This window comes from Vicugna pacos, chromosome 34 (assembly GCF_048564905.1).
Source record: "Vicugna pacos chromosome 34, VicPac4, whole genome shotgun sequence".
Taxonomy (NCBI): domain Eukaryota; kingdom Metazoa; phylum Chordata; class Mammalia; order Artiodactyla; family Camelidae; genus Vicugna; species Vicugna pacos.
This window is the reverse complement of record NC_133020.1, coordinates 17,138,222-17,150,764: the sequence shown is the minus strand read 5'-3', so window position 1 is coordinate 17,150,764 and position 12,543 is coordinate 17,138,222. Positions and strand designations below refer to the sequence as shown.

General features: G+C 45.1%; 2 protein-coding genes across 2 annotated transcripts in view; one reads left to right on the top strand and one right to left on the bottom strand.

Moving 5' to 3' along the window:
• The window catches only part of LOC102532340 (antigen WC1.1-like), a 60,824-nt gene extending 52,834 nt beyond the window's left edge, over positions 1–7,990 (top strand). The window contains exons 15-22 of the mRNA XM_072954630.1: positions 3,776–3,817; positions 3,909–4,223; positions 4,482–4,514; positions 5,097–5,234; positions 5,650–5,742; positions 6,035–6,106; positions 6,608–6,754; positions 7,845–7,990. Coding sequence (XP_072810731.1) covers positions 3,776–3,817; positions 3,909–4,223; positions 4,482–4,514; positions 5,097–5,234; positions 5,650–5,742; positions 6,035–6,106; positions 6,608–6,754; positions 7,845–7,990 — 986 coding nt within the window. The remainder of the gene's footprint in view (positions 1–3,775; positions 3,818–3,908; positions 4,224–4,481; positions 4,515–5,096; positions 5,235–5,649; positions 5,743–6,034; positions 6,107–6,607; positions 6,755–7,844) is intronic.
• Positions 7,991–10,565: 2,575 nt separating this feature from the next.
• Positions 10,566–12,543, bottom strand: part of LOC116276900 (antigen WC1.1-like) — a 28,735-nt gene continuing 26,757 nt past the window's right edge. Inside the window, exons 14-15 of the mRNA XM_072954631.1 lie at positions 11,780–11,926; positions 10,566–10,760 (exon numbers count right to left, since the gene is read on the bottom strand). Coding sequence (XP_072810732.1) covers positions 10,642–10,760; positions 11,780–11,926 — 266 coding nt within the window. The 3' untranslated portion in view covers positions 10,566–10,641. The remainder of the gene's footprint in view (positions 10,761–11,779; positions 11,927–12,543) is intronic.

Genomic DNA, 12,543 nt, shown 5'->3' with positions numbered 1-12,543 from the left:
CTGTGGTATTCACCAGTGTATATCCAGTGTGGGGACAGTACCTGGCATTACAGTAGATAATCAACAGTTGCTGAATGAATGAATAATCTTTTTGATTGTGTGGTCCAAATTAAAAATATTTTCATGAGGGTGTAATCAAAACTAATTGAAAGGTTTTTCGGCTGGGAGATAAATTAAGGAGTTTTGCATGAAGAAAATATGTCTTGAGTACAGGAGAAATAAAGGATTATTGCAGGGGAAATGTGGATTGTATAACGATGACTTGAGATATGTTGGAGGAGTCAAGGGTGACTGCTAGAAGGGTGGTGGTGCCTGTTCTTAATACAGGAAATACAGAAGCTCATGGGAAGAATCCCATGGACTCAGTTTTGGGTACATTACATTCCAAGTAGATGAGACGCTTAAGTGGAGATGTCATTAGGCATTTAGAACTATGGTATTTCAGTTTTGAAAGGAAATCCAGTTGGGAGACATAAATTTGGGAGTTATCATAGAGGTGTTTAGATAGGGATAGATGAGATCATTGGCAAAATAAACCCTTTAAGACAGAATCCAATGAACACTAACTTTTGAAAGCTAGGTAGTACAGTGCATGAACTGGCAGGGAGTCCAGTGAAGAGCAGAGGAAAACTAACCCAGACAATGCTGTGTTTGGATGTCAGCTTCAAAAAAATTTCAAGGAAAGTGGGTGATCATATGTGTTAAATTCTACTATGGCAGTAAGTAAATGAGAACTGAAAAGTGCCCAGTAGATTTAGCTCATTGTTTGTCATTGAATGTCCTAATGAGAACACTTTAGAGAGTGGGGGTGGAAATCAAAAATAAAAGTATAAAAAATAAGGTAATGGTGAAAAATACACACATGTCCTCTGAGAAACAGTGAAGAGAAAAGAATGAAAATTAAAGTGGGAGAGTGTTGTATTCAATGTTGGGAGTACATTTATATTAATTACCATGTTGATCAATTCTTTGATGCACCGTAGGGCGAACCTCCCTTAAAAGTGATGTTGGCACATTTCATCGTCCTAGTGCATTGTGTCCAAGTGCATAAATGACTGGATATCATGTCTGAGGGAGTCTATAATCAGACCAGTTAGCATGAATTCCAGAGTAGGTGTAGATGGATTATTGACCTCAGGCTTTGAAGGACTTTCCCACAGAAGAGGGAGGAGACTTGCCAGAGCTGCTCCAGAGGCAGGACCCTGATGATGGACGGAGGTTAGAAGGCAGCAGGTCTGGGCTCACTCTCGGTACAAGTAGCCTAAGGGAATCACATGGGTATGTGATGATCCCCAAGGAAAAAACAATGCTGCCAGATTAAAGAAGACTGGGGGCATGAAGGGATGGCCAGCCCTTATGTCCCCTTTTGCCTCTCTCTGTGTCTCTTCCCTGTCTCTGTGTCTCTTCCTCCTGCTAGACTTGTGCCATGCTTGGTACTAGGGAAGTTGTGTTCTTTCCACTCGTTTGTTTTATGCTGATAGAGAGACCAGGTCCTTTCTCTTTCACCTAAATTACAAAGACATTCCTAGCTTATTGTAAATAGAGAAGACATATAAAACATAAAAAGATAAATGAATCACATCTCATGAGCTCTTGTCCATCTATATCCTCCTGATGCAAACAAGATGAAGGGACTGATATATGCTATTCCTCAAATTCCTCCACCTTCATATAAACATATGTAAACTCATATGCCCATAAAAGAGTTCATGTTGAACTTGTATTATTATTTATTTTTACAAGATTGGAGTTATATTATCCACATTATTGTTCAATTTGCTTTTTATCACTTGAATCTCATGGATATTCCTCCAGGTAGCGCTAACTCATTTGTAAAGCAATGGCTTAATATCTCATTCATGAGAGGTTGGTACTCCAGTTCATAGGACCATTTGCCCATTTATTGGCAATTTGATTGCTTTTAACTTTCCCCCCTCTACAAATAATTTTGTAGTAAGGATTTTTGTACATGTATCGCTATACGCCATTGACTTTACTACTTAAGCTTACTGCAAATGTTGATATTATTAGATCAAAAGATATATATATATACACACACACACGCAGGCACATGTCCATGTACACATGTGCATAGATAGAAACACAAGCATATTTTAATAGATATTGTCCAATGACTTTCTAGGACTAATCATTTCCAGTTGTCTTCCTATCTAGATTGAATATGCTGGGATTTCTCAGTAACTTGACTATTATCTAAAGCCAAACCATATAGAAATGCCAAGACCAATAAGCTTACAAAAGCCCGCAGGTCTCATCCTGAGACACTTGAAGGTGGATGTAAGGATGACAAGTGCTTTGCTGCTGGTTTCTTTCTCCCTTCCTTCCTTCCTTCCCTCCTTCCTTGCTTCCCTTCATCCTTTCCTTTCTTCCTTCTTTTGTAGTTTCTCAGTGTTTTCCGTTCGTTCAACATTTTGTCCCCCATCGTTTGTCTCTGTGTCTCCTCTTTGTCTCCCTCTTTCTCTTCCACACCGCACACATACACACACCTCATTCAGGTTTACGCTGGATGATATGCTGGGCGTTGTCTGAAATCCGCAGCAGAGGTGGAGGGTGGTAATAGATATTTCAAAGGTAGAATCTCCCTCCCTTCCTGGCATCTCTTTCCTCATCCCTGTTTCTGGGTCCTGTGGAAGGTTGAAGGGATATTAAACTCTAAGACCTTATGTGGATCATAATTTCCTAAAGTCAAACGCGATGAATTGAGAGGTAGTGAGTTCTCCAATCCTGAAAGTGAACAAACCCCACAGAACAGGTCCTGCCAGGGTTTCGGGACATGTCTCACTGCTTCGGGCAGAGGAGGTCTGATGGGGTGACACGGAAAGGATAAGCCAATTCTGACATTTTATGGCAAATACTGTGTATATGTGTGTGTTCTTGCATTGTTTTGAATTTATACCTATTTCCTTCGTCTTCTATACGTTTATGTAGCTTTTTTGTCCTATGTTTCATCTCTGTGTCCTCTTAACACAGTGTTTCTCAGTGTGTTTATCTGAGACTCATTGACACTCCCTAACTACTTGTCTACTTATCTATCTTCCCTTAAAAAAAGGAAACTATCTTTTCCTTTAACAAAAAAGTGTCCTCTCACTGTGGTAATCTCTATGCCTGCCCACATGTCATACTGAAAAACAGGTAAGAAAAGTTTAGAGTGTGCTACGTAATTTCCCTCTAAAAAGGATAAATGTAATATTGAATATAAATTACTTCTGTGATTCTGGATTCATTATTTAAAAAAAACTCTCCGTATTACCAGAAACGATTAATATTAATTTGTATTTCCTTTATTATCTTACTGATGAGCAAGAATTTAAAGGAATTACATGCCACTGGACTTTATTTATCTATTTGTTCACTCAGTAAACATCAAGCCTCTATCACAGTCCTTAGAGAAGGTTCTCCAAACGTACTTGAATGAGTGCGTACGCAGTGCAGGGCACGGTCCTAACAGCAGAAACACAAGGTGAACAAGATATGAAGGTCCTCCTTCGAGGGGGGCTTTCATTTAGGGGTTTGTGTGAGTTTGTGTAGATGTCTGTGTTTGTATTTGTTGTGGGGTGTGGAGAGTGATAAACAACAGATAAAGTCATTTCAGCTGGTGATAAGATCCAGGGAATGTCTCAGCCCAGTAGACGATGAAGCCTGTGTTTTAACTCACCCTTTGAACCGAGCCAAGGACGCTGGATAATCTTGTTTGGGGATGAGAACACCCCCAGCTGTTCCTGATTCAGTGCTTCCCCATTGTTTGCTTCCACAGGAAGGAGAAACCAGAGCTGTCCAAGTGCTTCCCCTTGCACAGGTACGTCAGCCTCTCCCACTGCCCGTGTGGCTCCCAGGGGCTCCTACCTCCCCACCACGGGCAGTAACAGGAGGGGCTGCTGTCCTTGCAGACAAAGAGAAGCTCCGACTCCGGGGAGGAGGCACCCAGTGCTCAGGGCGCGTGGAGGTTTGGCACAGCGGCTCCTGGGGCACGGTCTGTGATGACTCCTGGAGCCTGGCAGAGGCTGAGGTGGTGTGTCAGCAGCTGGGCTGTGGCCACGCCCTGGAAGCCCTGGGAAGTGCAGCGTTTGGCCCTGGGAACGGGAGCATCTGGCTGGATGAGGTGCAGTGCAGGGGCAGCGAGCCCTCCCTGTGGGCCTGTGCTGCGGAGTCCTGGGGGCAGAATGACTGTAAGCACGAGGAGGACGCCGGTGTGAGGTGCTCTGGTGAGTGGAGCAGCGTGGGGTCCACTCCGGTTGAGGAGGGGCAGTGATGGGACAATGGGCTGGGCTGCGGTAGGATGCGGACTTTGTGTCCAGAAAGCATCCTGATGCTGTAGCTCTGGATGTAGGACAGGGGGGCTGGGGGGACTCAACATGGATGTTCTGGTAACTGAGGGGTGATCTCAGGGCTCAGGAAGGAAACGTGGGCTGCCCTGCATTCTGCCCAGTCCCTGGGCTCCAAACCCCTCTTTTTCTCTCCAGGTGAGACGACAACTTTGGCCCCCGCTACAGCAGGTACAGTGCCACGGTCCCCGGGCGGGGAGAACATTCCGATTCCTGGGACCTGTTCTGCGGTCTCTGCCAGAATCAGCCACCTCAGGAGAGGACAGATCCTGAGGAACCTCTGGGTGGTGGAGGAGAAGCAGGGCACTTTCCTTGGGGAACTCCCCTTCTGTTGGTTCACGGTGCCAGTTTCTCGTGTCCCCACGGGCCAAGGGAGGCTGGTTCCTGTGGTGCAGAATCCAGGGTTTTATTACTTTCCTGTGACTGTTGCTCTTCAAAAGTAAAATGTCAGTCCCTGGGCTTGTTTGATGCTCTGGTCTCGTGAAGCCCAAGGAGAGGAGTTAATTGTGAGCCCGGTGCTCAGAGGCTGTGTTAGTGGGAAGCTCCCTGATCATCTGCAGCTCTCCCTTGGGCCACACCAGGAGGAGTGGAGTTGAATTATCTCAGGAGAAGACCTGGGGAAGCCGAGTCACAGTCAGTCTGGTTAAGTCTGAGGATGGGACTTGACTGTGTGGAGCTCTCTGGAAACGCTGACCTCGGAAGGTTCTCTGTGCCCATGTCTTTCTCCGAACGCTCTTGCTTTTTCCCCCTTAGGGACCAGACCACGCTCCAATCCGATCCCTGGCATCTTCTCCCTGCCTGGGATCCTCTGCCTCATCCTGGGAACACTCCTCGTCCTGGTCCTCATCATCCTGGTGACTCAGCTGCTCAGATGGAGAGCGGAGCGCAGAGGTGGGTGCAGTGCGTAGAGGGCAACAGGGAAAGTGTCTGGAGGCAGGAAGCGGGGTCAGGTGACACAAGGGGAAAAGTGGGAAAGTCTCTGTTCTTATCCTTATTTGTCTGCAAAACTCCTTCTGCTCCATGTGAAACCCTAAGTGCTGAATACACAGGATCTTAGGTCTGAGGTATGAACACTAGTAAGTCATGGCTCTTATGTGAGACAAGAAAGAGTGGAGGCTGAGCTGTGGATCCAGGGCCAGGGGAGGGCAGAAGGTTCAGACATACATGGTGTGTGAGGTGTGAGATACACAGAGGTGCTGGCAGCCCTGAGGGTCTCCCAACGTGTGTGCGGCGGGGAGATGAAAGACTAGCCTGTTGGATCAGGGCATCTGCGGATGCATGTCTGACCTGCTGGAGGTTGTCTCAGCCTTATCCAGGGTCAAAGGCCCTGTCCACGAGGCTGTGTACGAGGAGATTGATCAACTTGTAACACCGAAGGAGGATCTGCTGCACAGCTCAGGTGTGTGTCTCTGTTTGCCCTCCCGGGACCCCTGGTTGTCAGCCACCCACTGGCTGTGAGGCATCTTCCCAGCACCCACATTCCCCACGTCTGCCCCAGGCTCACAGAGGCAGCCCCTCCAAAGGCCACAGGACGGGTCTCTAAGAGCCCCTGTGAGCTCCGGGCCTCCCCAGCCCTGTGGGCGCCATGACGGCCCCAGCATCCCTTCTCAGCCTTAGCACTGGTCCGGTGGGTGTGGGAAGGATTGTTGTGTTGTTTGTGATTTTTTTCTCCACATTACGGTTCCTGTCAGATGACTCAATGTCTCAACTGCCCTATTACACTGGGGATGCTGAGGAGGACAGTGACCATAAATCCACTCCAGGTAGTAGATGTGGACGTGCCTTGGCTGGGTAGAGGGGGCGGGTGATGTTCCCTCACAGAGATTACATCCAGCAGGAACAGGCTTCCTTGTCTCCTGAGGGGTCCACGCTCCCCCCCTTCTGTGGCTGTTGTGCGACGCCTCACGCTGGGGCTGGGCTCTCTGTGCCAGAATCACCCTCACTCAGTCACAGCCTGCACATGTTGTTTTAAAAACTAACATCATGAAAGCATAATTCATCAGAAGATTTTGGTAAAGCTCTCATGTAAGAGCTTCTTTGAAATGGGTGGTTTTAATCAAGAGATGTTGAGCTTTTTGGATTATTTTCCTGGCTTATGGACACATCAGAATGAAATATACTGACCAGAAAAGAGCCTGCTGAGACAAGGAGTGAGTGGTGCCTCTGTTTAGCAGCTCAGAAACTCTGGTTCAGAAGGCATTTCAGGTGTTTCCCAGGACAGCCCATTTATGGTGGTTTCCCTTGACCCCCTTGTCTGCACTTAGAGCCCCCAGATCACAGGACCAAGGCTCCTAGTGAGGGTTACGATGATGCTGAAGAGGTACCACAGCCTGAGGCTCCCCCTGCCGCTCAGATGAGCGAGGGGGAGGTGCCCCCAGAGGAGGAGACTGGGATGAGGGCCTCGCAGACAGGTGAGTGGGTCAGCTGATCTCCTGTAGTCTTTGCTCTGTGTCCGGGAAAGGGTGAATCTGAGCTCCTCAATGCCCATCCTTCCTGGAGATTCCAAATTTGCATGACCTGCTGTCTGTAATGCCGACAGACTCCTTGGGAGGGAGGAATCAGTGTGTATTCTTGCTACTTGTGTCTCTGTAACTACATCTTTGATGTATTTGCATTAAGATTTGTAGACTAGTTAAGTGTATTTACCAAATCCAAAAATGGAACAACTGTTGTGATAACACTTTTATGCTGTGTCACTGTGAAATGCAGTTAGAGATTTAAACAAACTTTTAAGATTGGAATTTGTGAAGCATTTTTGTATTTTATGATGTGCTGTGATCATATATTAAGCCAAATCTGTACAAACTCTATGGTATGTGGTGACCTTAAAACACAAAGCCATAGTGGTGGATTACCAACTCAGAATTTGCGGACAGCCCAGGGCTAATGGGCCCCAGACACTTCAATGGTCAAGTGAATACGCTCATTCTCCAGAGGACGGCGTTTCTCCATCTGAGGTCCCATGTGATTTCTGGGGAAGGGCCAATGGTCGGAGGATCCTGTGGGTTTTTTTTTTTTATTTTGGGGCATTTGGAAAGACAAGTCAAGACCACCAAGAGCAGAACTGGGTTGTCAGTGAGGAGCTGAGATTTTTCCAGATATGATTTCCTGTCTCCATTTCTGTTTGAATTTAGACCTGTCAATTGTGAAAAACGAAAATTTCCCATCCCTTCTAGAGAGTCTTACCTTTCCTGAGCCATCTCCTGTGGACTGTGTAAGCCAGGAAACAGGTCTTCAGAGGGTTCCTGTTGGCCTCAGATCAACTGTGATCCAGGGATTCTCAGCTAAACTGAGGCCACAGACCCACGTGGACTGGATCTTGATAGGAGAGCCTGATATTTCCTTACTGTAATGAATATGAAATAGTTTGAGTCTCCCTGAGTGTAACTGAGTCCCCAGGGATCTTATGTCATTACCACTTACTTGACTTGCTTCTGCCACAGGGCATAGCCCAGTGTCCCTTTGTCACAGTTCTAATCAAACTTGTCTTTACTATTTCAGACTCTTCTCTGAACTTTCCTAGAGAGGCAGCTGATCCTGGGAAAGGAGAAGAGAGCCCCTGGCTGGATCAGTGGGAAAATGGGGACCCTGGGTATGATGACGTTGAACTGAGTGTCCCTGGAACACCCAGCATGGCTTTCCCATGATGCTGTGTTAATATGAGATGAGGGCTCCGACATTCTAACTGCCTGTATTTCAGTAGAGCTGTGTTGACCTATCATTGGATTATAAGGAAACTGCTCAGAGTATGTATTCTGAATAAAGTTCTTTTCCCCTCTGTTGGTAATTTAACGTTTCTTGATAAGTAGTCTTAGAATATTGGTCCTCAAAGGAAATAGAAGGTGAGTGAGCTGACCTGTTTTCTCACCTCCCCCAAAGGCCAATGAAGGCATGACTCTGCCCAGGCCCTGAAATGCTCCGGGTCTCTCTTACTCAGACAAGTACTCTAAACTTGGTGCACACTCACACCCTCACCCTAACAAGATGAACTCATGGAAAATACCCAGTCCTGAACATTCATGTGTGCTCTTCACGAGATGTCACATCATCTGCTGTTAACCAGTTCTTGGGCACCAGACTCGGGTGTGAGTTTCAGAGTGAAGGTGGGAGATTGGCTAGTGGGAGAGGATGAATATATTTCTCCGTATCCTGCCTATATTTTCTTTGGCCAATTAAAAACTCATTCTATTATCTCTTCCATTTTCTTTTCATATCAAATTCTCTAGGTTTCTCTTTTCATTTATTCCTCAAGCCCATATAGACTCCTCCTTGCTCTTCTCTCATGTCTAGTTGGTTATCAAATCATTTTAACTTCAATTGTTCCTCTCCATCACTTCCTCCTATTTCTTCAGGATGTTGCCATTTCTTGTCTGTCCGATTATAAAACCTTCTACATGAATTATATCAACTCATGTCTCCCTTAACTACAAGTTAATGGAGGACAAATTGGTGCTCACCCACACACCCGCATCCAAGAGGGACAAGAAATCAAGGGATAGGAGACCTAAACAGAGAGGATCCAGAGGAACATGGACAGAAAGATCAGGAATGTTTGGCTTCTTGGGTTTTGCAGATGTGGATGGAAGTTTCTGACATGACTGAACTCTTAGAGGAAGAATTTCAGATCATTGGGCTTCTTCTCTGTAAACATATTGCTTCAAGATTGCTTTGATCTGGTAACAACTGAACACATAAATGTGAGCCTGCTGTGATTTTTCAGGGCAGAGAGAGCTGTCTTGTAAGAGCAGTCAAGTAAATGCCACGTTTCCAGAGCACCCTATTCCAAGGTGAGCATGTGGAGAGGCTGCTGAATTAATATAAGAACTCAGAGTGGGGGCCTGGTTATGAGCCGAGCCCACCCTGTTACTTAGTGGATGACTCTGGATGCTGTCTGCAGGGGGATACAGACTACACCCACGTAATCTTCTGTAATTTTGGGCTGGGCATGGGAACTGAAAGATGCCCAGTCCTTCTCCCAGTGAAGCTTTTATGGCCATTTGCCATAGGGAAGTGATGAAATGAATGACAAGGTAAAGTATATCCAACAAGATGACTGTGTTTTACTTCTGCTGCATGATGTAAACAAGCTAAAATAGAGAGCTGGTTAATAAATTTTGATGATAAAAATCAGATAAAATTAAGGGAGATATGGATAAGACAAGCTTCACCACCCAGATTTGGGAGACTTCCAGCAGGACGAGCCTAACTTTTGGTTGGGTGCTCAAGAAGCAGCCGGGAGTTGGTGGACAGACTTTCAGAGTGCTTAGACCAGGGAGATCAGGGCAATCACCCCAAGTGGTCCATGTTGCCTGTGAAAGGGCCTTTTGTGCAGGGTGGTTTGGGAGGATTTGTCATTCCAGGGTCTGCAACTAAAGCCAGAAAGCTCTGCATAGTAGTAATTATGACAAGGCAGCCAGAATGTCATGTGGGGAAAGAATTCATGCGAAATGTTTTCCTTTAAGGGTGCAGGCTGCATATTAAGCTTGGAGGTCTTTCCAATGTCATTTGGGAGGACTCACTGGAAGTCCCTAGATTTTCCTGAAACTTCACGAGTAGTTAACACCCATAAATATCTATTCTGGGCAGAGTGGAGAAAGTCACAAAGACTTGAAAGTGTCAGGGATTATGTTACATGGCAACTTCCAATGTAATAACCTAGCAGTATGGCAGCACCACTAGGCATTACTGTTAGAGAGTGAGTCAGACCCTGCTTGGAATTGGTCACTTCAGCAATAACTCAATTTACCAAGCTTAGTTCTCTTTGGTCCTTCTGCCCTTTTTACCCTGGTCCTCTTGCGTAATTTTCACAGCTTCTTGTGAGGCTGACAAACTTCATTCATTTTGAACATCACTTCCAGGTTTTAGTAGAGGTGGGTGGGCTATTTTGGAATATTCAGTTACATATTTCTGAGTTTACTTTTCTAAGAGTAAACACTTAGTTCAGGACCAGATCTCAGAGTTTTATGCTATTTAAGAAAGCGTGAATTTCTCTGTATCTAAAGGAAGGCAAGTGTGTAATCAGTAGGATGGTGATAACACTGACTTTCAGCTGAGATTTCATTTTGGGAAAGGAGTGCATTTGAAGACTGACTTGTCCAAGGTCAGTGGAGGTCAATACACCGAGATTCTTAAGAGAGAAGCATTTGTCTGTTAAGCTCAGAGTATTTATTATGAATAATTTCCTTTAATCATAGTTACATGTAAAAACTTTGCAGTAAGGAAGAAGACAGGATTCTCATTTATTTGAGAAACAATATTACAGACGATTCCCTGAAGAGTTTCTTGCTTCAAAACGGCTCTACATGGTGCTAAGCTCAACATCATCATATTCAGGCTCATCTTGTCTCAGGACCAATGAGGATTCTTTCTCTTTCGTGCTAGAGTTGACAGCTTCTCTAGGAGACTGCAGAGAGATGCCTGAAACAGCAAGGACAATCTGCCTTTAGTGGCGATGAAAAGATAGGACATAGTCCTTGGTTGGAAGGAGACTAGTGCAAAGTGGCTAAAAAATACTTGGGGAGATCCAACATTTGTCTAAAAGGCTACATGGAGCTACTTCATACTGACTCAGCTATTCCATGCAATGTTTTGTCTTGACCTTGACAGTTGGAAAGGAGGTGGACCAATAATGGCAAGGAGTAGAAAAGAGACATGTGTGCCTCTTCCGCACCAGGCTGGTCTGACTTCTTAAGGAGTGGAGGCAGGACATGACCTCTTTAGAGCACCTCAGCTGACCTCTCCTCAGCACCCCAACAAGAGATCAAGTTTGATCTACAAGTTTCATGAGAACAACTTGGGTCTTCTGTCAGTTGTCAAATGGGGGCAGCTCAACCAAATCCCACAGCCTCCTGCTCCCCAGGGACCACATGCTCACATATAAGCAGAAAGTCTAGTCCTAGGGGATGAGGATCTTCATTTGGCAATTGAAACAGTGAGAGAAAAGTGCATCTTGGTTTCCTTTTAATGCTGAGACTCTCCAATTAAGGTCACTACACATTCTGCATTAACAGTGGGCAAAGTCAACTTTAAACATTTGGTTACATGGTTCCCCCCAAACAAGTTTTATAGCTCATAAGTTTAATTTACACTTCTATTTAAGAACTTTTCAGATTAGTTCTCAACATCTGAAAGAACTCCCAAATTTATTGTCAGAATATATATCTTAATTTGGGGTATGAAAATGGGAGTGAAGTTTCTGTAACTCCTATAGATACATCTACATCCAACTAATGGTGGACATGGACACAGAGAACACAGTATGTTCTCCTCTCAGAAGAGATGAAGTAGCTACAGTATACCAGGGATAGGGAAGAACTGACAATATCTAGGTATACAAGGCTACCCCAATTCCGATAGTAAAGATAAACTGACTACTGGTGGGTCAAAACTCATCTTCCCCATGACAAGGGAATAAGGCTACTGAGCTGTCCACTCACCTGTCTGGGAATAACTGGCACCACCTCCATCCTCTGGGGAAAAATAATTCTCATTCATTCCAGGCAAGGAAGGAGTTACAGGAATAGGTGACTCATCCACATCATCATAACCATTTCCTGTGGCATCGACATGCTGTCCTGGAAGCTCTAAAACAAATAAGTACTTAAGTGAAATAGCGAAGTATGAGTTGGACTAAGAGACGTCCTAAGTCCCTTCTAATGCAGAGATTCTAATGGCTGATATATATATGTATGTATGTATATATAATATTCCAAGGTTGCTTCAAGGGCATATATTTGACCTCAATGTGCTTAAAAATCCTTTATATCTTCTAACTATTCCAATATATCAAGGTCAGTCATATTTTTCTAACATGGCTTCTCATACCATAAAGCACTGACAGAATCTATTATGCTACATGAGTTTCAGGTACTATTTTCCAGCATATGGTTCAGAGTTGTAACACATAATATGCACATATCAGTGACTAGGAAAGATGAATCTGGACCAAGAGAACCCAGGACATCCACGTGCCCTCTGAAGCTGTGGGAGACACAGAGCTGGTAGAGAGGAGGAAGCCTGGGGACATCTATCACTCAGAGACAAGATATCCCACCAGTCCCAATCACGGGAGGCGTGGGTTTCAATCTCCTCTAGTGCTCAGTTGACCTCGGGATCTAATCTCCACGAACTGTCCATCTTTACTCTATGGAGATGATCCAGGGAGGACATTCTCCTTTATCAGTTTCTTTATAAATAAGAG